The 27,818-nt window shown below is 37.5% G+C and overlaps 1 protein-coding gene across 2 annotated transcripts in view; it reads right to left on the reverse strand.

Moving 5' to 3' along the window:
• Positions 1-5,746: 5,746 nt before the first annotated feature.
• Positions 5,747-27,818, reverse strand: part of LOC129263818 (condensin-2 complex subunit D3-L-like) — a 38,307-nt gene continuing 16,235 nt past the window's right edge. Inside the window, exons 15-32 of one of the 2 annotated variants that reach the window (XM_064100895.1) lie at positions 26,569-26,754; positions 25,838-25,940; positions 24,248-24,544; positions 22,956-23,226; positions 21,289-21,538; positions 20,637-20,745; positions 18,992-19,076; positions 18,178-18,282; positions 17,253-17,407; positions 15,889-15,978; positions 15,229-15,402; positions 14,178-14,262; positions 13,494-13,684; positions 12,188-12,285; positions 10,909-11,299; positions 10,496-10,655; positions 10,230-10,320; positions 6,491-8,959 (exon numbers count right to left, since the gene is read on the reverse strand). In XM_064100895.1, the coding sequence (XP_063956965.1) occupies positions 8,752-8,959; positions 10,230-10,320; positions 10,496-10,655; positions 10,909-11,299; positions 12,188-12,285; positions 13,494-13,684; positions 14,178-14,262; positions 15,229-15,402; positions 15,889-15,978; positions 17,253-17,407; positions 18,178-18,282; positions 18,992-19,076; positions 20,637-20,745; positions 21,289-21,538; positions 22,956-23,226; positions 24,248-24,544; positions 25,838-25,940; positions 26,569-26,754 (3,049 nt within the window). In that variant the 3' untranslated portion in view covers positions 6,491-8,751. Of the gene's footprint in view, positions 6,156-6,490; positions 8,960-10,229; positions 10,321-10,463; positions 10,656-10,908; positions 11,300-12,187; positions 12,286-13,493; positions 13,685-14,177; positions 14,263-15,228; positions 15,403-15,888; positions 15,979-17,252; positions 17,408-18,177; positions 18,283-18,991; positions 19,077-20,636; positions 20,746-21,288; positions 21,539-22,955; positions 23,227-24,247; positions 24,545-25,837; positions 25,941-26,568; positions 26,755-27,818 lie in introns of those variants that run through there. The other variant, XM_064100896.1, reaches the window with a different exon arrangement.

The following is a 27,818-nucleotide window of genomic DNA, read 5'->3' on the forward strand; positions in this document are numbered from 1 at the left end:
TCGCGCAGCTCATTTATTGAACTCGACAGTATACCAAATTTGAACATACAATCGATGGCCCAATGATCACGTGATTAATAACACGTGACAGACCAACTGTAAAAAGATATTATGAAAGCGGCATTCTTTGTTTATCTTATATCTTCTTTAGGCCAGACTTGCAATAATTAATTAATTGGACATTCATAGCACTATGCCGACACTCGTCTTAAATCTCTGTAACTTTGATTTATCATGTTTTGACATTTTATAAGTTTTAAGGGGTGCACGGTTTCGACTCTTATGTGGGAAAAGGGAAGTGAAACGAAATGGGCGAAGGGCTTCTCTATTTCACTGAGCGCTGATACGAGCTATTCAGCCACAATACTAAAATGATATATCTAACAATGATTTTTTTTATTTGATTCTTGAGGAAAAACTTTTTTTAAGTCAATGTTTATTCACTAATGAGGTTTAAAGTGTTTTATGATAACTCATATTATGGCTGTAAATCAATTGATTTAATGCCCATAAAAAGTGGTGGTTTTGATATTCACGTAGTTGAGAGTGAATCCAGTTTAAAAATTCGGATATTGATCATATTGTGTGGTGCTATCATCCTGTATTAACTACTAGTAATTCATCTCAGCTTATTCACCAGATTTGGTGATTTTTCATAGTTCTATTTTTAATGTATAAGAAGACGCAATAATAAGCTTTTAATACTTATCAGTCACGGTGTTACATTTATTTCATTTGGGCTTTTAAAGCCACGATGACATAGATCATGTTAGAACTTTTTTTTAGAACTCTCTTATTTTGTAGACATTATGATGTTGTGAAAATGACGAGGTGAAATCAAGAGAAAGGAAGAACAAACTGAAAGGGTATGACTCTGCAGACTTCCTGTAGGCAATGCGCAATGCGACTTTACAAAAGTTAGATATTTTTCGTTTCTTTTCCAATAGCCTACTTAGGTGAATTGTTTGTTTACATGCCGGGTACGTCGAAATTCTGATTATACTTCCGATTTTTTCCCCATCGATGGAGTACTCTATGTATTCAAATGGTATTATATTTCTTTAAAGCAAACATAATATTGAATTTGTTATATAGGAATTGGATCGCGGTATGATCACATCGTCAGCCATGTGAATACGCTGTGAATCGGGGGGGGGGGCAGTCAAATGTATTGCTGTACACATTCGTGACAAACTTATTTCCAAACACCCCCTAAACGAGTTTTTTCTCTGTCTGCAAAATATTCCCTTAAACAAGTTTTTCGCGGTTTTTTTTTAACACAATTTGGCCCCTAAACAAGTTGTCGCCAGAATATGACCTCGGGGGAAAAGCTAGGGGGAAAAACTCGCCCAAAACACGTTTGGATAGTTTGTAAAAAAAAAATTTGGAAAAAAACATACCCTAAATACGTTTGACCCTGCGATTGACCATTGACCAGTTTTTCAAAACCACCCTTTTTCTTGAAAATCTGTGTTTTTTATACCCTTAACGAGTGCACGTGCGTCCAAAACTGGAAAAAACACCCCTTTAAACGCGTTTTTTTTTGGTCTCACATGTGTACAGCAATATTTGACTGCCCCCACACCTCCACACTGTTTAATTTGAGTTTGATGTCTGTGAATTTTTTTTCTTCACATATGTGAATACACTGATCCTTTGATTGTGTGAGCAGGTTGCATTAATATTTTGCTAAGGGGTCGTTCACATATGGACGATACAGTAAGTGAATGCCGACATACCTTGGCCAAACTTTTAATCAACTATATTTCTTGATATCAAGTGCTTAACTCTTGATATCAATCATTGCCGTTCGTTATTGCACAAAATTAGTTCTTGATGACAAAGAAATTAAGATCTCTATATAAAGAATTCGAGTTATTTTTTAGCGTATTGATAAAGAAATAAGATTATAAAAAAACAGGGCGCCATAATTATTATACCTATACGTCGGCATAATATGCTGGCTGAAGCGTCCATGTATGTGAAGGCCCTGTTTTTAATTTCTATTTTTGTTGCTTAAAGTTATGTTCAAATGGCTAAATAATGAACCTTTGGGGTGATTTCCGACGAGTTAAGTGTGACTAAATGAAAATATTGAACTATTATTCATATTTATTGATTATGAAATTGCAACATAACGGGCCTATTTGCAATTTATTGCAAATACTTTCTTGCAACAGTGCACCCCTCAGTCAACCTTAAATCTTTGTGACACACCCGCCAGAATATGAAGTCTTCGAAATGAACGATATTATCAAGATATCTATATGACTGAATAGACCAAGTGTCATTCATGAATTCCGTATAAAATATGTACTATTTTAAGCAGTATTCTATGAATGTGAAAAATTTCATGTGTTATTCTATTTTCTTAGGCGGTAATTAACTGTTGGATAAAACCAGACTTTTGGCGAAAAAAACCTCAGACAATTCCTTTCATGAAAAGGTGATAGGTTAAACGGGGCATGCTGAGAATTTCCCCGAGCTTCTGCTCTCTTTCATGTGCTGCCTTTTAAAAAGAATGATTACAATTGGTAATGTTTTGAGGAAAAAAACCTGATAAGCTTGAGGTTTCTGCTATAAAGGCATGTTATTTCTCGTAATGAAACAAGCAAGTGAAAACCTATATTCGAACCATATACTTTATCCATCAGAATCTCGTTTTTTCCAACAGTTACTGTGATAACCATCGGACTCAGCTGCTTCCTAGCCAAAGATTTGTCAGATAAAACAACTTTTTAGAAGACAAATGTTGATCAATAAAACGACTTCTGAAATATTTGAGATCAGTCAGGAGCGAATTTGAATTTTTCATAGGTCGCAGATGTTGTCACTTCATGTTTATATATCTAATGTTTTTTAAAGAAATGTTTTAACTTTATATCAGACATGTCTCTATTTTCACAAATCAAAATTTATATTTAAGGCCATATTGTATGTTTCATAATGTCTTTCAACATCTAAAACAATTACATTTTAACTTTGGTAGGATATAATTTAGCATCTTTAGGACTTTCAAGAAATCAAATTGTATTTTGCATTATTTGAAAAATATATATTGTGAGTTTTTATCGTGAATGGTTGGTGAATGTTTTAGCTGTAATAAAATGTATAAATATGTATGCATATTGATTGTATCTTTGGTTAAGGGAATGAATAAATGCTCGAATTTTCTGGGAAAATTTTTAATCGTTTTCGTCAATTTATTGAATAGAGATGAATGTAGACGTTGTGTTGACATACGCATTTTGTTTTTGTTTTTCTTTAAAAACATGGCTACACAGAGTTATAGTTCACCCCAACTACGAAGTTCGTATGGATGAAAAGAGAAAAATAAGATAAACATAAGGCAGAGTGGAAATGATATATGCTGCAAGAATCCTCAGCAGAGAGGTAAATTGCCAATTCGTCTACTGCCAACTCGTCCACTCACCAACTGGTCTTTTATTTAGTCTTATGCCATTCCGTCCATCAACATTTTGTCTAACAACCATCTGGTCCAATAACCAATTGGTCCAATCATCACTTCGTCTAATCACCACTTCGCATATGACCATTTCGTCTCATTACCAGTAGGTCTAATATCCATTTTATTTTCATTCATGTTGCACAATGAACACCAAGTCAAATTATACCAAGTGGTATATGGACTAAATGGCTATTGGACCAACTGGCTATTAGACGAAATGGTGAGTTGACGAATTGGCATTTAGACCACGTGGATAGTGGACGTACTGATGGTAGACCAAATGATAGTCGACGAGTTGGCAATTGGACGAATTGGCATTGGACGAATCGGAGATAAATCAGCAGAGAAGGGGGCATAATATTCCACACAAGAAGAAGAGGTGGAGATTTTATTATACATTGATAGGGATGGGATACGCGTGTGCGTGTGTGTGTGTGTGCGAGGGTGATCGTGTGTGGGTGGGTGTGTGTGTGTGGAATTGGGTTACACTGGGAGAAGGGGAGAGAGTGAGCTAGAAATATGCACGGAAAGGAGAGGGAAGTATTGGCGGGTACATGTATGTGTGTACAGCGCTCTGTAACTTTTGAAAAGGCGCTTAATAAGAAGTAATTATTGCTATTATCATTATTATGAGATGTGTCAGGAGATTCTGCCCCTGGGTTTATATGTCTATAAAGTTATTCCTGGAAATATGGATTTTAGGAATAACGATTCTACTAATCCTAGAGATATCAATACCATGATTGAAAGTGATAACAATGATAATAGTAATCACGATGGCTGCACAAGTGTGTACCTTAGTGTTGAAATCATGCTACGTAGTAAAGAAAGTGTGTAACATGGTACAGAAAGTATGTTACATAGTGATGAAAGTATGTTACATAGTGAGGAAGGGTGTAACATAGTGATGAAAGTGTGTTACACAGAAGTGACGGTGTGTTACACCGTGATGAAAGCGTGTAACGTAGTAATAAATGTGTTTAACATAGGATGCAATTGTATAACATAGTAATGAAAATAAAGTGTTACATAGTGATGAAAGTGTGTAACATTGTGATGCAAGTTTGTAACATAGTGATGAAATGGTGTAACGTTGTGGGGAAAGTGTTCTACATAGTGATGGAAGTGTGTAACATAGCGGTGACAGCGTGTTACATAATTAAGATATTAACATAATGATTATGGTAATGATACTGATTCAACCAATGATGATGGTGATAATGGTACTGATGAGTAACTGCTTTATTTCTTGCAGTATGTTGAATAGGCTTGAAAGAGAAAATATTTGTTGGGAGAAAATGACAAAGTGAATTTCATCACGATGAAACAAGATTTTCATCACTATTCTTACTTGCTTTCATCAGTATGTAACACATTAGTCACTATATAACAAGTTTTCATCACTAGGTACCACACTTCCATCATAAAAAAGATTTTCATCACAAAGTAACACACTTTCATTACTCTTCAACACTATATTAAGCGCTATAACATGCTTTCATCACGATGCAACATGCTTATATCACTATGCACACTTTCATCATAACGGAGCATGTTCTTAGCATGATGCCACACACTTTCATCACTATGTGACATGCTTTCATCACTATATTACATGCTTTCATCACTAACACACTTTCATCATGATGTAACACATTTTCATCACTATGTTACACACATTCATCACTATGTGGCATGCTTTGATCACTGTATTACATGCTTTGATCACTATATTACACACTTTCATCACTATGCAACTCACTTTCATCATGATGTCACACACTTTCATCATTAGTTACACACTTTCATCATTAGTTACACACTTTCATCACTATGTGACATGCTTTGATCACTATATTACACACTTTCATCACTATGCAACTCACTTTCATCATGATGCAACTCACTTTCATCATGATGAAACACATTTTCATCATAATGTAGCACACTTTCATCACTAGAGTTACACGCTTTCATCACTATGTGACATGCTTTGATCACTATATTACACACTTTCATCACTATGCAACTCACTTTCATCATGATGCAACTCACTTTCATCATGATGAAACACATTTTCATCATAATGTAGCACACTTTCATCACTAGAGTTACACGCTTTCATTACTATGTAACACATTTTCATCACTCACTATGTTTCTAGGTGTCAGCACTATTCATCAAACTCTTCACTGTGTTACAAACCTTCATAAACATACGTAACACACTTTGTAACATCACTCAAAAGAGTATATACTGAAGACCCAGTTTTACTTCAGTTAGTACGCCTAAATCAAGCTTTATTGTAGATATGATAAACTCAAACATGAAAATGAAGGTAAAAATTGATACACAGATATGATTATTTCATAATTATTTCTATGTAATCATTATCCTTTAAAATATTACAAAGGCATTATTTCTTCCATAAAAAATAAGATATTTAAAGAGATTGAATTCTTGTTTTTGTATTTCATTCGTCAAAGCAAATGAAATATATCTTGTCACCAACCTGTAAATAATCTTATCGCTTTTAAATGATTCTTTTTATAAGTTTAAAAAAAAAGAATGAAATAATTCAAACATGATGAGAAAATATAATTTGAAAGTGAAATTGCTATTAAAACATAACATGAAAATGATAATAAAAAAACATAAGCATAACAAGCTCAATACATATATGGAGCTTTGATTCTACACATAAATCTACCTATACAAATGTCACCTGCATTTCAAACTTAGGATCTAGAAAGCAATATGTATAATGATCATTTTTCGCTCACAAAGCAAAATATTGTAATAATTTTCCTGCTAGTATTAAAATAACACCTTAAGGGGTTTTCACAATTGCTCGTTCGATCGTTTGCGATCACTTGGTCACAATATATGTTGCACAGAATCGCAACGGTCGTAAGCAGTTGTACCACCAATCGTGAAAGGGGCTTAAAAGAGCCAGTGCATCTATTTAATAATTCCTGTAAAAGGTTAGCAATGTCAAATGCAATTCAGTTACCAAACATGCAGTGATTTTGATTAATCTTACGATGTACATGTACAGGATTGTTTGGTCTAGAGCGCAAGTTCAACCAGCATGACTAAAGTCTTGACCTACCACAAATTAGGGGTTGGCTTCAGGTGTGCATTTCATGAAACAAACTGTCACTGACTATTGTTATAAGCTACTGAAATCCTTGCATCTGATTGGCTGAGATCAAATTAGTCAGTGATTTGAACTGATAAAAACTTTTCATGAAATGCTCCCCTGGGCACTGTCTTACAAAGAGTTACGATTGATCCAATCAATCGTAGCTGTATGGAAATCCATCAGTATCAGTTTTTTCTACAGGAAATTTGCAAAATGTCCATTGTAAACAAAGGCAAACACACCAAATTGTCAAGAAATCAATGAATTTATGGATACACGTTCATATGTAGAATTTTTTTGTCAGACAGGCCACAGGACTCCAATCAGAGAAAATAATATAGATAACACATTATAAATATACATTTGAGAGCAGAAAACGGCATTTCTTATACTCAATGCAAGAAGGAGAATCTTCGAGTGCCGTCACTAGAATTACCATAATATTCTTGTTATTGACATATTATCTAGATATTTCATTTCAATAAATGTAAACATCATGAACTGTACACAAGTTCTTTTTGTGCCTTAATTGTGCCGGGGAAGTTCATTTTGATGATAAGTTGGCTTTAATACAAAATGATTTTTGTAAAATTAATATTGGCAGAGGTTTGAATAAAAATGCATCGAATAAGAGGGATAAGAATTTTTTACGTTTTCAATTTGAGACATCATAATTATGTGAGCAGCTCTCCCATATATCATGTAATAATTTTTTTTTTTTTCATAGGAATGGAGGGGTATGATAATATATGTCTGATGATATGTCCACCAAATAAATCAAATAACTTTCTATTTCTTGAGAAAATGGCATTTTTGAGAATTTATATCACACGACATGTGGAGGAGCTGCTCGTCTGTGATGCCACAAACCAAAACTTTAAACATGCATAAACCCTATTGTTCTTTAACGGCTTTCCATCAAACATTCACCAATATTTTTTTCTTTAATTTGTCTTTTTTTTAACCAACTTATCCTCAGGGTGAAACTCCCCTTTAATACTGGCAAAAAGAAAAATGCATTTAGATCTGACATCAACACGTTTTTTCATTTTTTTTTCTTCACCAACAACAAATGTACACAACAATATCAAATCCAGGAAAGAAATGATTATGTTTCTATTCTAATAATGAGCAGAAGACAAAATATGCAGTTATCCCTGCTGGATGGAACAGTGTCCCACAGTGTATTCAGTGTGTTCACAGTGTGTTAACAGTGTGTTTACAGTGTGTTCAGTGTGTTTACAGTGTATTCACAGTGTGCTCACGGTGTGATCACAGTGTGCTAACAGTGTGTCCACCGTATATTGTGTGTCCACCGTATATTTAGTGTTTTTTCAGGGTATGTTCACAGTGTGTTTGCAGTGTGTTCACAGTATGTTAACAGTGTGTCCACCGTATGTTCAGTGTATTCAGGGTGTGTTCAGTGTGTTCACAGAATGTTCAGTGTATTCACAGTGTGTTCACAGGGTGTTCACAGTGTACTCATGGTGTGTTCACATAGTGTTCACAATGTTTTCACGGTAAATTCAGAGAGGAACAGTGTGGAGTGCAGTATGTTCAGTGTGTTCATGGTGCATTTAAAGTGTGTGTTCAAAGTATCATCAGAATATTTAGTGTGGAACACAGCGCGATGACAGAGTGTTTATAGTATGGAACAGAGTGAAACTGCCTTCACACTATTAGAATGCTCAAATTGAACATTATGAACCTCATATTCACAAAGTCCACTACTTGAACACGCTATAAACCCTCAATGTCGAGTGTGAAAACTTCTTCACACGTTCCACTTTGAGTACTTTCACACTGTGGGACACATCTTCACATAGCGAACTATGTGAACACACTGAACACACACACTATCAAGGACTCCAAAGTGTGAAATCATGTTCACATTGTGCTCCAAACCTCATATTTACAGGGGGCTCCATGCGAATCACACCTGTAATCTTTCTAGCAGGGATATTGCATGTATTTCCCTTCTTTTTCTGAGTCTGCTGTTGGAATTATGATCTATTTTTCAGGAAAGCTCAATACACACTGGGTTTTGAAATAAAATATCTATATATCAAGAAATTATAAAATGCTATTATTCGGCAGAAATTCAATATTCCACTCCCATCGCACAGTCAAGCTTTTCTTAGCGAGCTTTCATCCGGCCGCTTCGTCGTCTCTCCGGTTCAGGTTCATTTTCAGAAGGACCTCTTCGTCTACTTCGTCGTCCTCCTGGTTCCGCCTTGTCAGAGGAGGTCGATGATGTCGGCTGGGAATCAACCGGTGGTCGACGACTAACCGGTTTCTGGTCGACCTGGGGCGAGGTGATATTCCAGAGCCTAGGTTTCGGAGCTCTGGAAAAAGGAACATTCAGGAGAAAAACAGAACATAACAAAATGTTAAACATTTGATAACACACAAAGAAATCTCCAAGAGTCACCTCAAATGTTTGGCTACTGACTACAGCCGTTCTCAGCGATGTGACCCGATTTGAACTTAGTGACGTAGTGATTGATGATTAGGTCACAGAATTTTGGAAGCTTTTATCACCCTCTGTCCCTGTTGGGAGGAGGTTTGAATGCCCGGATGTAGACTGCTTCTTTTATGCTTCTCTTTTAGTACTGCGGTTCTCTGTCCAACAAATGAACTGTCATGATCGCATAACAAAACATGTTGCAGAGTCAATTTTGCTCTCAACACACTGACAAAACCTCAAACCTCTCAACAAAGACAAAGGGCAGTATGAGCTTCCAAAAGTCAAGTTCTTCAATATCCACGTATCAAACTCCACTATGTATATGTGAATACATGAGCTGTTTATGAACCAAATTTTTAAATGAAGTGGAAATTAGAACAACTGGTATTAGCCTAAATGAGAATTAGACTATGAAGGTATTGGATTAGTTAGAGTGTAGACCAATGGAATTATTCCAATTTACTGGTGTGTTGGCTCAGTAGAGCGTCCGTCTCACAACCGAGAGATCCAGAGTTCCAACCCCAGCTTCGTCAGACCAAAAGACGTTAAAAGAAGGGAGTTTCTGCTACCCTGTTTGGCGTTCAATCATTCAAGGGATTGAGCTACCTGGATCCGGCACTGCACAGCGGCTGCCCGGCCCACGATCAATTGAGCATAACAATTTTGAACAATTTCTAATTCAGATTTCATTTCTGACAATAAAATATGGGTTTTCGTTTTTCATTTTCATTTGATAGTACACCAATAGACCAAGGGTGTGTTCAATGTCGGTTTCAAAATCTAAATGGCAACAAGTATCATGATTTAAAACATGATTACAAAATGCAGATATGAGAAACAAAGGGCGTGTTCAATGTCCATTATTCCGGGTCATAAAAGTAAACGTCTTTCAAATCACGATTCTGAGGAAAATTTGAACGTCGAAGAAGATGCGTTTGTAAACACGATCAGCTCATATTTACGACCTTAAACATCGCGAATGCGACATGTATGCTGGAAATTTAAAACAATCAACATATAACGGTACACTGCTGATCGTGTTTGTGTTTGGTGTTTTGGAATTGAGTTTTCAATCATGATTCATGTTGCTGTTTAAATTTGAAAATCGACATTGAACACGAATTGTGGGAAGGATAGAAGCTACTCACGGTTGTTCTGGTGAGAACATGAGAACCAGATTTTCTTTCTTGATCTGAATTTCTTCATGCGAGTCCAGCTGGGGTACCCAACTCTTAGTACCTAGAATGGAAAAAAAAAAATATATATATATATGTACATGTCTGACAGTTAACAGTGGAAGCAGTCAGTATCAATCGATCAAAATCATTGTGATAGCACCCCACCCCCCCTTACTCAGCAAGAGCCAAGTTAAAATAGGTTACGATAAGCCAACTCAGAGAATTTGATGACAAACCTTTTGAAGGGCGTTGGTCACTGTAGACCCTGATCGGTAGTGATGTCGGGATCGGGGACGAGAGAGGAATGATGCTCATATCCATTGGAGCTTGGAAAGTTATGTTCGCAATTGTCTTATCGGGTGTGCTGATAGCTCGTTGGATATCTGGCTCGCTCTCCTGTTTACCCCCGAAAAATAAGAAAAATTAAAATAATTGTGACAATATAAACTCTATTTCATAACAAGGAAATTTGTAAGCAAATTTCTCCATTATTATTTTCAATACAATTCACTTATTTCTCAAGTAAAGATATTAAAACAACACAAGATGCATAAATTATCCATGACCAATTCAACCAATAGCATTTCTGATTGGTATCATTTACACAATCGAGTTCTTTGTTCATACATTTTGACAAAAGTTTGGTCACCTTTGACGTATTCTGATCACACGACTCCCTGAGCGGCGATCGCAGACTGGACTCCGGAGAGGTGTCCTCGCTGACCCGTACACGTCGTACCCTCTCCTCGATTCCCGTACTGGCCCCGCCCTCGTCCTCCACCACTCCATCTTTCGCCCCTCCAGGTAGGGGCCTAGCCGGTGGAGGGGTACCATCACTCCCCCTTCTAGCCTGGGGCCTACGCGGTGGAGGGGTACCATCGCTCGCCCCTCCAGCTTGGGGCCGTGGAGGGGTGCCACCCTGCACCCTCGGGCTGGCGTTGGCACCAGGCGTGTTGCTCCCGGGGGTGTTGGCACGCCTGGCGGTCGCAAAGGCTCGCCGGGCAGAGTTCACTATGGCCTGGGCAGCAAGGAGTCTCTCTCTAGAAGAAGAAAAAAATGGAGATGAGGATGAGAACAAGAACATCTTATGGAGGACCAGGGAACTAGGAAACTGTTTCATAAAGAGTTAAAACAACTATGGTAACTTTGCCATAAAGGCAAACAATATGGTAATATGGCTCAAGGTTTGCATGATACTTTGCGTTGTGGCATAGTAATTGAAGTAAGCATCAAATACAAGGATTCCCAACGAGGCCGGAGCCGGAACGATAACTAAAGCCCAGGTAAAGGCATCCTGCTCTTAAAAATATTAGGCACATTCAGACCAACTCGAGGTTCAAGAATACCAGATATTCCCTGATCGGGAAATATACCCCGATCTACCCCGATCAGAAAATACCAGGCTATTTTTGGCAGTGTGAAAGCAATATATTTGTAATATTCTTGAAAGTAAATGCCCGTTAAGTCACAGGTACTTTTCCAAATTACAAGAACTTTTGCAGGCATTTTTCCAAGGTCATAGGATATCTTGCAGTGTGAAAGAAAATAAAGAGAACTTTATCAACCCCGCAAGTAGTTTGGTACGGGTGTCATTGGGCTGTTGAACTTCCAATTTTGAATCCATTGCCTCTCCTAATTCGACCATACAACTCATGCTCGTATCTTTGAGAACTAACCCTGAGATGTTCTACTTGGAGTCGGTGTAATCGAGTAAAATAATGTTAGCCAGGATAAGTTCTTGTAATTCCATGGGTATGATGATCAAGGTCTGAATATGCTATATTCTATTACGTGTTACATAAACGTTATATTAAATATTATTACAATTATTAATTCAAAAAGATCAAGGGGGTTGGATTTATACTTTATGGAATTGGCCAGATCCAATTGAAGCCACTCTCCCGCTGATAATTTCACGGAAAACTTACTTGGTCGGGGCAACCTTGCTTGTCGGTGTCTTAGGGCTCTGTCCAGCAACCCTTGGCGAACGGCCTGCCACGGACCTTGGTGAAAGAAGCTGTGGTGTCTTAAAAATTGAAGCAAAAATAAGAAATGCAATGTGAAATCAATACTTAGGACATGTTCAACTTTTTAAATTGAAACCTATTTCATTTATTTTTTATCATTTTTTTTTTCATTGAACTATTTAATATCAAGCTCATTTCGTTTTTTATTCCTTATTTCTTTGAAAAGGGGCAGGTTTATGCAATCATTTAAAAAAATGATGATTTACAATGATGGCAATATGACCAGTTATTCCTCTGAAATTGTTATTACAATATTCTTGTTAAATGACACATTAAAAAATTTAAAGCACACAATTTTTACTTGCCATGATTCATATAACAGGATTTTCCCCTCAATTAGGTGCCTAAAATAATAGGGGTTAAAGTTTACCTTAGATGATAGAGATTGCATTCATTCAATCTTTCCCATGAACATACTCTACTCCCTGAGGAGTAATAGGAGCTAGTTTACCTAAGCCATCAAAGAACAAGTCCACCCAAACAAAAAGTTGATTTGAATTAAAAAAGAGAAAAATCCAACAAGCATAACACTGAAAATTTCATCAAAATCGGAAGTAAAATAAAAAAGTTATGACATTTTAAAGTTTATCTTAGTTTCACAAAATAGTTATATGCACACCCCGGTCAGTATGCAAATGAGGAGACCGATGACGTCATCCACTCACTATCTCTTTTGTATTTTATTATATGAAATACGAAATATTCTAATTTTCTCCTCATTGTCAAGTGAAACAACGATTAATTACTCCTGAACATGTGGAATTAGCATTGTTTAATACTACATGGTTAAATAAAATATAAAATAAAAATAAAAAACAAAAGAAATAGTGAGTGGTAGACATCATGGACTGTCTCATTTGCATGCCACTGGGTTGTGCATATCACTGTTTAGTGAAAAATAAGTGAAATTTTAAAACGCCATAACTTTCTTATTTTACATCTGATTTTGATGAAATTTTCAGCATTATGCTAGTTTGATTTTTCTCTATTTATTCCAATCAACATTTTTCTGGGGTGTACTTGACCTTTAATAATTACATTCAATAGATCTTTACTATGAAGAATGCATGCACATACTTCACTCACTGAGGAGTAGTCGGAGCGAGTTTACCTTGGGTGTTGGTAATTAGATCTAACCAGTCTTGACTGCATTACATGTATGCACATTCTCCGCCCCCTGGGGAAGAGTACCACAGTTGATGTTTACCTTGGTTAGTCCTGGAGTAGCTGGTTTCTGCACCCCTTCTGCCGTGGGCGCCTCCTTTCCGGCCTTGCCTGGCGTATTGGCCTTGTCTTTCTCCTGGACGGCTTGCTTGGCGGCTTCCGCCTGCTGTTCATCAAACTTGCGAAGGTCAAACTCGATCTCCGAGGCCAGCTGACGATCGGCCGCAAGAATGTCTGTAAGGAGAAAGGACAGGGTCCCGTAACACAAAGATTAGCGATTAATCAATGCTTGATTTCTTATGATTAATTGCACATTGTAGTCAATGCAATCAATCGTAAAAAAATGTTATACAATGATTGCTAAGCTTTGTGTCACAGCCACCAGGTGAAAACTGTGGTCAGATAGAATTACCAATTTGACTTGTGCACTATGAAGCCCATGGCAGGTGGATTATATTAAAAGATGACTTGGAAACCATTCAGTTATGGCAATTATTTTGAAAGCCAAATGAAACCCGTGTCTAACCCGTTAATTTTACTTTTTCTTTAACAAAATACTCACCTGTCAAGAGGTAGCTTATACATGTATAGTTCCCGATTGTCAATTTCACTGTATCTTTATGAATTCACAGTAAAGGATTAAAGTGGGAATGTGATAAGATAGGCGTCAGGATCATTTGGCCCAATAAATTTGATACATGAGGAATATAAAGACATGAAGAAATACCTTTGATTTCATTGCGATACTCCTTCATCAGTTCCTTCAAATAGAGCATCAGGTCACCTAGCAGCGGAGAATGCTTCTCCTCCAGCTAATAGGATATGGAGTAAAAAAGAGGATTCCAATTTTCAGCATTTCAAAAAAATCACCATCCTCATCATCAACACTATGATAATCATCATCTTCAATATAATCACCATGATAATCATCACCATCCTCCTCCTCTTTCTCCTCCTCCTCATCACCATCATCATCCTCATCATCATCATCACCACCATCATTATCACCATCCTCCTATTCTTCATCATCTTTACCATAATCATCATCATCAATTACTCTGCTTCTTTACCATCATCATCACCATCATCATCAACATCATCATCATCATCATCATAATCACCACCACCACCATCATCATCATCATCACCACCATCATCACCATCCTCCTATTCTTCATCATCTTTTCCATAATCATCATCATCAATTCACCATCATCATCTGATTCTTCTTTACCATCATCATGGTCATCATCATCATTATCACCATCATCATTATCATCATTATCACCATCATCATCATCACCATCTCCATCATCTTCATCGTCGGCTTCTTCTTTACCATCATCATGGTCATCATCATCATTATCACCCTCATCATTATCATCATTATCATCATAATCATCATCATGAAATCATCATTATCATCATCGTCAGTTCATTTCAAGAACGGGACTAATAAGCTGAGGGACAGACAACAAAACACAATGAGACCGCCATCAATTTCCAGCTTAACGGCTCACGATGTCTGTCTCCTGTGTTCATCAATTACATGTGTTTGTTATACATAAAAGTGAAGTTTAGGCTCACAAATGTTATTTTCTATTCATTATGTATTATGACTATATTGTGGATTATTTTGTATATTGTCTGAGTAAGCATGTTCTACATGATGTATTGTACTATTTTGAAAGCAGAAATAAAAGCGAACAAGCTACCAATGCCTAAGATAGACCCGAGGTATAAAAAAATTAAGCTAAAAACATGTCAGTTCATCTTACCATGTGCTTGAGGGCGATGATAACGGGGATGATGTTCTCGATGACGTTCTTCTTGACGACCTGGGAGATGAGTTTGGTCTTCGCCTGGGCCATGACGGCTTCGGCCATCTGCATCTCCTCAACGATGTCATCAGGGTTTGCTTGCTTGGAGTGGAGGGAGGCTAGCTTGATCTCCTGTTAAACAAAATAATGTTGTAATTTAGACAATGCACTACACATCCTATTCAATTTCAGAGCTATTTAAACTATTCATTCTTTCAATTCATTCATTCAAGACTTTATTATGTATTGAAAGTAGAGAGTAGAACAAGGGATGAAATAATCACACTAAAATTATACTAGAAATAGACAATGAATACACAAAACAAAATGACAGCAATGCATGAAAATGCAATGGAGATATTTACAAATGGCAATATTAGTAACTTGTTTCAACATAGGAGAAAGATCGCCAGCAAAAAGAAGAACATGTGGGACAGTGTATTCTATATTGTTTGGAAAAAGACCCCACTACTGGTAAAGCTAACAAATTGACTGGTCTAACATGCCCGCAGAGAAGTTGTAATTGTACATATTGTGGGTGATTGCACGCAACTCAAGCGGTCTTTAGCACTGAGTTATTAATATTGGAATAGTACTCCAATGCCTAGCCTAAATTACCTTGCAACAGAGAATCTTCAGCGTATCTTGGAGGATGCCGCTAGACTCGTTGTCAAGAGGGAGAACTCCATCAACAAATGCTCCAAGAACCTGAAAAAAAAAAAAACGAACAAATCAACCAGGTCTAATCAATTTTTTAAATCTGATCCCAAATGGTCTAATCCGCAGATTATCCAATTAAATATGGTAGAGCTGGTACCTGTTTGGTCTGATCCTACAGTCTAATCCTAATTACATAATTCCCACATGGTCTAATCTCAATTGGACCAAACCAATATGGTCTAATCTCAATTTGACCAAAGCAATATGGTCTAATCTCAATTGGACCAAAGCAATATGGTCTAATCTCAATTGGACCAAACCAATATGGTCTAATCTCAATTGGACCAAACCAAAATGGTTTTATCTCAATTGGACCAAACCAATATGGTCTAATCTCAATTGGACCAAACCAATATGGTCTAATCTCAATTGGACCAAACCAAAATGGTCTTATCTCAATTGGACCAAACCAATATGGTCTAATCTCAATAGGAACAAACCAATATTGTCTAATCTCAATTGGACCAAACCAATATTGTCTTATCTCAATTGGACCAAACCAATATTGTCTAATCTCAACTGGACCAAACCAACGTGGTCTAATCTCAATTGGACCAAACCAATATGGTCTAATCTCAATTGGACCAAACCAAAATGGTCTTCTCTCAATTGGACCAAACCAATATGGTCTAATCTCAACTTGGTCCATTCCTTACTTGGTCCCATACTTGCTCGGTTCAGATCAATTTGGTCCAATCCTTGTCTTGTCTGATCCCACAGACTAAGAGCTGTTTTTTGGTTCATTTAACACACGGTTTGATCTCTATTTGGTCGGATCCTACATGGACTAATCCTTGTTTGTTCCAATCCTACATAATCTCATCCCTGTTTGGACCAATCCAACAGTCTAATCCCTATTTAAAACAATCCTACATAATCTAATCCCTGTTTAACTAATACATAATCTAATCCCTGTTTGAACCAATCCTACATAATATAATCCCTGTTTGAACCTATACTACATAATCTAATCCATGTTTGGACCAATCCTTCATAATCTAATCCATTCGAACCAATCCAACATAATCTAATCCATGTTTGGACCAATCGAACATAATCTAATCCATGTTTGGCCCAATCCTACATAATCTAATCCATGTTTGGCCCAATCCTACATACATGTAATCTAGTTCATGTATGGACCTATCCTACAGTGTCTAATCCCTATTTGGTCAAAACCTATATGGCCTAATCCCTGTTCTGTTCAATCCTACATAATCTAATCCCTATTTGGTCCAAATATTTCATATCAAAATTTTTACCTCTTGTATGAGTTTAGCGGTGAGTTTGAAGCGATGTTCATCCGTCATGTGCTTGAGCATAAACTTGAAGATGGTCATTCTCTTGTCAGAGTTCTCACTTCCTTGTAAACTGAAGAGCTCCCTCTCTCGGTCAGATTGGGTGAATTGATTGAAGACTGAGTGAAACAGAAATAGGAAAATTGTTACTGAATGTTGCTCTTGGGGCTTTCTCACTCTTGACCCAAGCATTTTATTTCGTTGATAACCTTATAAATCTTGTGCTTGCCTTGAGCATAAATTCAAACTCTCTTATTTGAAATTAGATATTCTCTTTCTTGTAAATTAAAAGCTCCCTCGCTCAGCCAGATAGGTGAACTGATTGAAAACTGTATGAAATAGATTATGTATAATTACTTGTTCTAAGGTCTCTTTGATATATTGAGCAATCAACATAGAGTTCCAGGGATAATTTTACAAATAAAGATAAAACAGAATTTGCTGACATGGTACACTCTTGCATGAGGCACTGTGTGTGAAATCTGTTAAAACTTGCAGCCGTAAAAAAAAAAACGGTCTTTAAGAAAAGCTCAAGCATGTTTCCCACAATTGAATGATTTCTTTTACTACGTAATACACATTCAATGCCTGGGCTATGTAACACAAAATTTTATTATCAATCGCTAGGTTGCAACGGCCAATCAGGATCATTGTGCCATATGGATTCTGTTCAGAACATCGAAGAGGAGCAAATGACGAGCGTTCTATCATATTTGCGCTCGATCCCAAACCTATGTTTAATTGAGCCCGGAATTATTTGGCGCATTACTTTCATTTATATACACAACCACTAGGGTGGTATCTTTGTTGGATTCTGTTGAGATTCACTTTGCAATTATAACGCTACAAATCGTTATTCATCTTTTAATAGATGTGTAATAGCACTTACCAGAGTGTTTGCGATAGTTGTTGAAATGGAAAACACTCTCGACAAACTGCTGCATCAGCATCCCGGGATGACGTTTCAAAAGGAGTTCCACCAAACAATACTCAGCTGTAAAAGAAAGGGATATAAACAATAATTCTAAGATGTAAGAGGGCAATTCGTTCATTCATAGCAACCGGACATAGTGGCTCAGTGGTGGTACGTGCGCCTCAGAAACGGGAGGTTGTGGGTTCGACCCCCTGACCAAAGACTCCAAAAATGGGACCTCTTGCCTTCATGTCAGGCGCTTGACTTAGAAGAAAGGATAATAATAACATTATGTTATGCACGGCCCGCTTGAAAATCAGCTAACAGTTGAAGTGGCTTCCCTAAGTAAGTAAGAGTCATTATATACATCCAACGATAAGTTATCAAGAAAGTTTGGAAAATTATATCGAAACAAGCTCTGAACGGTAAAAAAATCATATACTTTCTTCCAAATTTAGAATGATTTAAAGGTCTGTTGAAAGGCCTATACTATTGAAATCTTATATCTCAATATCTGTGGCAAAGGGTCTTTAATAAAACTGACATTTCATACATAATTTTTATCTAAATCAAGATTTGTATTGAATTTGAAGAAATTTGACGATAATATTGAAAGAATTAACAAGAAGCAGATCAAATTTTTTTTTCAATACATAATTCTTTATTTTAATACATAATTTTTATCTAAATCAAGATTTGTATTCAATTTGAAGAAACTTGACGATAATTTTGAAAGAATTAACGAGAAGCAGATCAATTTTTTCTTTTATCAATGGTGCAATATTCTTACCAAAATCTCTCACGGTATCCACCTCGTCTACGATGACGGAAACAAAGCGGAAGAAAAGGGGCCCTCTCCACTTCACATAGTCCTCCTGGAAAATGAAACAAAATTGATAGAAATTGATGACAGAATTGACATGGCAAATCATAAACATCAGATGATTGATTCATGAAGCAAATAAAGAAAAAAAAATCACTGACTAATTTGTTCCACTGAATAATTTTCCTGGTTTCCCCATTGTAATTTGCTCAACATTGATGGGAGAATGTAGTAGCGTGTTTCTTCGGAGCATCACCACCTATATAATTGTAATTTTAAGTGCGATTTGAATTGAACACTTATCTGAAAGGGACTTAAAGTGCAACTTAACACTACAAATCGGATGCATCTGAGAATGAATCAGCGATGGTTTGCCAGGCTTCGCGATCTGACATGAGAGTTGGTAAATCATGTACAATTATTTATACATGTATCCCTACATATGTAATAAATTTAAAGGTCTCCGTCCTCTCGTTTTATGAGGGAGGCGCACCAAAATTATATCAGAAATACTCATCTCATTGGGATTCCAGGTATAAATGAAAAATTATCTCATTGGGATTCCAAGTATAAGTGAAAACTTATCTCATTGAGATTCCAAGTATAAGTGAAAACTTATCTCATTGAGATTCCAAGTATAAGTGAAAACTTATCTCATTGGGATTCCAAGTATAAGTGAAAACCTATCTCATTGGGATTCCAAGTATAAGTGAAAACTTATCTCATTGGGATTCCAAGTATAAGTGAAAACTTATCTCATTGAGATTCCAAGTATAAGTGAAAACTTATCTCATTGGGATTCCAAGTATAAGTGAAAACCTATCTCATTGGGATTCCAAGTATAAGTGAAAACTTATCTCATTGGGATTCCAAGTATAAGTGAAAACTTATCTCATTGGGATTCCAAGTATAAGTGAAAACTTATCTCATTGGGATTCCAAGTATAAGTGAAAACTTATCTCATTGAGATTCCAAGTATAAGTGAAAACTTATCTCATTGGGATTCCAAGTATAAGTGAAAACCTATCTCATTGGGATTCCAAGTATAAGTGAAAACTTATCTCATTGGGATTCCAAGTATACGTGCAAACTTATCTCATTGGGATTCCAAGTATAAGTGAAAACTTATCTCATTGGGATTCCAAGTATAAGTGAAAACTTATTTCATTGGGATTCCAAGTACATGTATAAGTGAACACTAATCTCATTGGGAATCCAAGTATAAGTGAACACTTATCTCATTGGGATTCCAAGTATAAGTGAACACTTATCTCATTGGGATTCCAAGTATAAGTGAACACTTATCTCATTGGGATTCCAAGTATAAGTGAACACTTATCTCATTGGGATTCCAAGTGCAACATTCAGTGAATCATAATATTGGGATTTCAAGTGTAACTTAAAATAAATACTTAACTCATTTTGATTTTAAGTGCAAATTTAAGTGAACAATCATCTCATTGACAGTACACCTTAGATAAACACTTATAAGGATTTTAAGTGCAAGTGTAAATAAACACATTGTAAAACAGACTCAGGATCTTATTTCATGGCATAAAAATGAAGCAGAGACTAAGTACAAGACATAACACTTAAATAAATCTTTACATACCAGAACTAGCTGGGTGAGCTGAGTCAGCGTCTGTTTCCTGACCAGTTTATCCTTGTCTTTCAAGCAGGCTGCTAGATTAGGCACGTAGCGATCAACAAGATTAGGGTACCTAGAGGTCAAAGGTCAGACAGGAAACAGTTCAGCAAGAGAATACTTCTCTCATTAACATGGCTGCTAACACAGGAAACAGGGGGACATTGTGGTCTAGTGGTTAAGACTCTTGTCTTTCAATCTGAGGGATGTGGGTCCAATTCCCAGCCATGGTGTGTTTTCCATCAGCAAGAAATTTACCTACATTATGCTGCACTCAACCCAGGTGAGGTAAATGGGTACTGGCAGGAAGTAATTCCTCAAAAAGCTGTGAGCACCGGGATCGGTAGACTAGCTTAGCCAGGGTAATGTAGGAGCGCCTTGAGCACCTAACAAGGTGGATATATGCGTTACACAAATCTTATCTTATTTATTTATCTATTTAAAATTTATACCAGGGGGCCATTTCATAAAGCTGTTCGTAAGTTTAAGAACGACTGTCGATCCTTTCTCGTGTTAAATGATGTTCGCCATTATATGTTCATTTGGGTATTATTTAGCACATAAGGATCAAAGTCGTTCTTAAAGTCTTAACTTGCGAACAACTTTATGACACACCCACCTGATGCACAGATCACACATGACCAAAGCGACGTTATTCCGGACAGCCGCGTCGTCCGCTATCTCAAGCTCCCGGGCGAGGGCAGCGATGCACTGCTTAGCGAGGCCTTCGTGGTGGAGACACAGCTTGCCGAGGGTTACGAAGGCATGGGCCCGGACGGCCATTGATACGGGGGAACCGTTGGTGCGGAACTGGGAGAGAGGCTGCTGGGAGAACTGGGTGAGACCTTGAGAAGAAGGTAGATCAGATCCTGCAAGGTAAGGGAGAAAAATATACTTAAAACAAGTGCTAAAACAAGTGAACACCCAGGCTGTCCCGTCTGCGTTACACAATTCATTATAAGAGCAGGGACACTTTTTTACTTGATGCCAGGGTTCCGTCTTACAAAGAGTTGTAATTGATCCGGTCAACTTCAACTATATGAAAATCCATCATTGCCATAATGTGTCCTGAAGGAAATTTGCACAATGTCCGTTTGTACACAAAGATGAGTGTAATGAATTGCCAAGAAAAGGATGAATCTAATGATAGACATATCTAGAAAACATTTTGAACAAATATGCATTTTAGATGCTGACGTTGCTGGCTTTACATAGTTGTGGCTGATCGGATCAATCGCAACTCTTTGTAAGACGGGGCCCTGATTACTGACCAGGCATTCCAACAAGAGTTCCAAGACTCAATTGCAAGGCATACTACATAGGCTTTCGCATCCTAGAAGGTACCCATTAGGCACCTGGGTGGAGAATAGTAAAGTGTGGATTAACGTCTTGCCAAAGGACGCTAGGCCGTGGTGGGATTCGTACACACGACCCTCTGATTGCAAGGCGAGAGTCAGAACCGCTACACCACAACGCTTCCACTATAGCTGAGGTTGATCGGACCAAACGTAACTCTTTGTGAGACGGGGCCCAGAAATTACAGTCATTCATTTGCTGATACTTGATAATCATTATGCGTAAGTTGTATACAAAAGGGACTCAAAGTTTCAAAATTATCCTGAAAACTCTGAATCTTAATCTTGGTTGCATTTCTAAGGTTGATACCACAACATTGTCAGATAAGAAATTATATTATATTTACTTTTCCGCAGCCGAAAAAATGCAAAATTTACTAACTTCCTATAAGCACCCTACCTTCAGAGATTGCAGCTCCTGGACCTGCAAGGAGGGACTGGACCAGGGTGAAGATTCCTCTTGGCTTCCTATAGGGACACAGCTGGACTTTCTCTCCTAACAGAAAAATCAATCCACCCCCCCCCCCCCCTTCCCCTCTGCTATGAGATGGGTCTAACAGGCTCTATTAGAGTTAAGCATTGCAATTATGAATAAATTACCAGCTGAAACTTTTGAATCCAGTTTGAATCCTGGGGAACAAATCATTAACTTCCTTTAAGCATCCTACCTTCAGAGATTGCAGCTCCTGGACCTGCCAGGAGGGACTGGACCAGGGTGAAGATTCCTCTTGGCTTCCTATAGGGACACAGCTGGACTTTCTCTCCTAACAGAAAAATCAATCCACCCCCCCCCTTCCCCTCTGCTATGAGATGGGTCTAACAGGCTCTATTAGAGTTAAGCATTGCAATAATGAATAAATTACCAGCTGAAACTTTTGAATCCAGTTTGAATCCTGGGGAACAAATCATTAACTTCCTTTAAGCATCCTACCTTCAGAGATTGCAGCTCCTGGACCTGCCAGGAGGGACTGGACCAGGGTAAAGACCCTCCGAGGCATCCTATAGGGACACAGCTGGGCTATCTCGCCCAGCAGGAAGATCCTGGCGATGAGCTTCTCCTCCGTGGCATCGTCCGGTCGGGGTGCATCTTCGGTGAGCAGGATTTGGGAGAGGTACGAGTCACAGGCTTGGAGGATCGTGTCGCAGGATTGGTCCAGGAGCGGGTTGGCGGTCTCGTTCTCACCGACACAGGCACAGCAAAGCTACATGTACACACAACAAATTATCATTAACAGATAATAACAAGGGAAAAAATCTCCTTTTCCTTTTCAACATTTCTTGAGATGCTCATCATATTTATAACTACAATCATATCATTTTCTTCCTACGTCATATAGCGTATTAAGAAGACGTCCTGAACATTGATGAAGAATAAGACAATTGGACACATGAGCATTCGACCATAAAATGAAGATTTCTCAATTTGATGCACAGGTTTTTATTGTTAGTCTTCTAAGGCCCAAGTCCTGTTAGTCCCCCCACCAACCAATTTAACACTAGCTTTTATCATTTATACAGAGTACTAATCATTACCATACCTTAACACACTTCCTTATCTATTTATCACTACTCCTTTCTTATATCAACCAATCTTTAACAACTCACATTATATAGGGTCCTTATATGACCACATCTTTATATACCTGTAGGGTTCTTATATGACAACACCTGATGCAATGTTCTTATACAACCACACCTTATACATGGTTCTTATTCGACCACAACCACACCTTATATGTTCTTATATGACATCTTATACAAAGTTCTCATGTGAGCTAAATTCCTTATGAATACATCTGTCATGTACGAACTGACCTTATACAGTTTCTACCATAGCTCCCATAAGGTTTGGCGAGTCCATCTGAGTAACAAGCATCTCAACCATCCCCCGCACAAGATCTTTCCTCTCATCTTCCGTGAGGTGGCTTGCCAGACTCCCGATGACCAAAACAACACTAGTCTTACATCAGTCTATCTTTCATAGGTTCTGATACTCATTTCCATACCTTAACACCTTTCCTTATCAACTTACAAATACATATTTCTTATATCAACCAAATTTTAACGACTCACCTTATTATGAGTTTATATATCACCTAAACTCATGCAAAGTTCTTACATGACCACACCTTATACAGTGTTCTTATCTGACCAAGCCTTATTCAAAGTTCTTATGTAAATTCCCTTTTACAGAACTCTTTTATATGTCATATGTGAACTAACCTTATACACAGTTTCTACCATAGCTCCCATAAGGTTTGGCGAGTCCATCTGAGTAACAAGCCTCTCAACCATCCCCTGCACAAGATCTTTCCTCTCATCTTCCCCTAGGTGGCTTGCCAGACTCCCGATGACGGAAAGCACACTGGTCAAGATCTCAGAATTCGTTGACCCTTGAGCTGTAGAGTTCACTGAACTGTTTGTGAGGTCAGAGGTCAGGTCGTGCCAGGTCGAGAGGACCAGGGCCTTGTCCAGGTGAGGGCAGAAGTGAGAGACTTGGGACAGGAACATCCAGGCAGCCTGGGTTGATGGAAAGGAAGATAATAATAATAATAATGATATACATGTAGGTATATATTTACCCAGGGAAGCCACTTCCATTCTGAAAACTGTTCTCCCAGCGGGCCCTGCTATCATTATTACCCCGGCTTTAGCTGGGCTGCCTAGGCGCTCAAGCATTCAAGGAATTTCTTCCTACCGGGTACCCATTCACCTCACCTGGGTTGAGTGCAGCACAATGTGGATAAATTTCTTGCTGAAGGAAATAACACCACACTGGGATTCGAACCCACGACCCTCTATTTCAAAGTCAGAAGACTAATCCACTGGGCCACAACGCTCCACAATGATTGATAATATACTTCATTATGAATTATCAACTTAAACGAGTAAACAGTATTAAATCTTTAATGTTATTTATTTCATTGTAATATTGTATGTTGATTATTAAATTCATACCTATTGTTGTCGATTTTTAATATGGCATGAAATAAAAATCTATTGGAAAAAACTCTTACTTCTGCAAAACTTAAAAGATAGGAGGGAGAAAATATCCTTATATATATGATCTGATGAACTTTCTTTCAGCTTCAGTTTTTTTTTGTTTTATTTTGTCTCCGGGGAGAGTTTCATGAAAGGACTTGTAAGAAGTTTTATCCGACAAATCTTGTGCTATCTGGCAGTAACCACAGTAACAGTGCTTCTCAGCAAATCAAATCTGAGGAAAGCTGTCAGATCTGACAACTTGTCAGAAGACAAGAGTTGATGAAATACTCCCATGATCATTCTTGCATTTGCTCTTGATAATTGCAAGTAAAGAACCAGACCTGCCAACCTCTGGGAATGAAAAAGTGTATTCTGTGATTTAAAAACTGTATTTTCCCCCAAAAAAATGTATTTCATAATACAATGCGTGGCGCACGCGCTCATCGCGGCACTAAAGCTGCATGCAAGCCAAAATGCGCACTGCTCTTGCAGCTAAAAAAAACATTGAAACATGCGTCCTGGTTTTAACGAAATGATTGAAAACAAAAACAAGTTACCTGAAATTACATTGAACCAATAACCATATTTGTGAAAGTTTTAGGAAATAGAGACATATAGAGATGATTTTTCTCAATAAATTACGATTTTGTAAAATATAAAAATCATATTTTTTAAAGAAAAAAACGTACTGTCTTATTTTGGTTGCAAAAACATACTAAATATGCCAAAAACGTACTGGTTGGCAGCTCTGAAGAACTCGTTATCATCCACTTTTTAATACTCAGAATGATTTTTTAGAAATAAATCTGTAAATCCATATTATCTTACAACAGTATTATCTCCTTGTGTGTGTTCTGCCAAGCCTTTCACCAGTGATGGAGTGAGTAACTTCTGCCTCGCCCACAGACGACATACTCGCTGGAAATACACCCTGATAAAACAAAAAATAAATATTTTCAGTAAAGTTATATCAAAGAGTTGGGATTGATCCGATCAACCTCAAGTATATGGAAATCCATCAATGTCATAATTTTTCTTTGGGATATTTGCACAAGAAGAAGCACACTGAATTTTCTAAAAAAAATATCAATATATGAATGGACATCATATCTAGAAAATAGTCTAAACAAACATGCATTTTAGATGTTGACATTACTGGCTTTCCATAGATGTGGTTGATTTGATCAATCGTAACTCTTTGTAAGATGGGGCCCTGATCTCAACATCTATTTTCAAGTGTGCGTAACATCATTCCAACAAAAAATGCATATGGTCCCTCTGATAGGAGCTTAAGATATCAGTGTTTTGGTTGCTTAATAACAAGCATTCATGCATTCTTAGCAGTAACAACAGTCAGGTAAAATAACCACCAATGTCTACAAACCAAATTCAAATTTCATTTAAAACAAGAACTAATTGCCAACTAAGTCTAGCAATACATTCCAATAGATGGCAAAATGTATCTGAAGCTTGTTACAACTTCACAATGAGTTTCAGAAACTTACATACACAGATCTCAGGTCACATGACAACAGATCTGAGGTCACATGACTACTAACCTGAGGTCACAGAGGTCAGGTTCCATGAGTTGACAGAGTAGACTCCACGCCAGCCGTTTCTTGGTCTCGGTGACACCTTTCCTGCATACACCATCCAGAACGAGATCTTGAAGGAGCTGCAAGCATTTCTCAGAGGCTGACGACTCTCGGTCGGACACTGTAGGCAGGACACCCTGAAGCCATACCCTGAAACAAGGCAAGGAAAAGAAATCTCAGCAATTCCGGGTAACAATTACAGAGGCTAGGGGCACAATGCTTAAAATAGCCCCGGAAAATTCTAATTCATTGCAATGTAAAAGCTTATCCAAATTAGCAGTTTTGGGCAGTAGGCTGTGAAAAGTAGCCCCAAAAATATTTTTTTTTTTTTTTCTGCCTAGTACGGAGACAATTTTTCATGTTTCCTACAAAGATATAATCTTGATATAATCTATATAATCATCTATAACCGCAAGGTCTGGTGGTCTTTCAAAGAGGGTGCCATGACATTTGCTCCGCTTTAAATTCCACACAAAAATGGAATGACCAACTCAAACCCTGCATTCAACACTATACCCTAACCTAAACCTAACATAAAACCCTATTGCAAGCCTAACACTATGTCTTAGACGAAATAAAGCCTGGAGCACATGTTGTGACACCTCAAAAAGATCAGAGCCTAACCAAGAAAACAAACTTACTTTCCCAACTGCAGGAGGTATATACTGTGGCAGTCAGCAATCTTTGACTGTATTACTACACTCAGGGCCAGAACAAGAGAGACCGATGGGCTAAGTGGACCATTTCTTTTGCTCTGGGTCCAAGCGATATTAAGTCAAGTCAAGGATTGCTGACTGGGTCTGTAACACATTACCGCATTAGTCGATCATGTTCGGAGAACGCACACAACTGTGTATTCACTAATGACATTAAATCTTAAATGAGCGCCCTCTACTTCTAAAACGAATACTTGCATTAAGGGGAATCGAACATTAATAAAAACCAAATTCATACCCAAGAAAATATGTTTTTGCATAAGATAGACATACCTTTACAATTTGTTCATGTTCCCTGTCACTAAATTCAGATGTATGTAGGCCAAATATCCAACTTGAAACTTAAAATTATCTTTGTTGTCTGCTATAAAATATTTGTGAAGTGGAAACATGTGTAATGGTTGATTTCACGTAGTCTGGAATAGTTTTGGGTTTTTTTAATTTACCAAATGACTTGCATCAAATTCGTTTTAAGTGCGTTCATATGAAAATAGATTT

The sequence above is a fragment of the Lytechinus pictus genome, chromosome 6 (genome assembly GCF_037042905.1).
Source record: "Lytechinus pictus isolate F3 Inbred chromosome 6, Lp3.0, whole genome shotgun sequence".
NCBI classification, from domain to species: domain Eukaryota; kingdom Metazoa; phylum Echinodermata; class Echinoidea; order Temnopleuroida; family Toxopneustidae; genus Lytechinus; species Lytechinus pictus.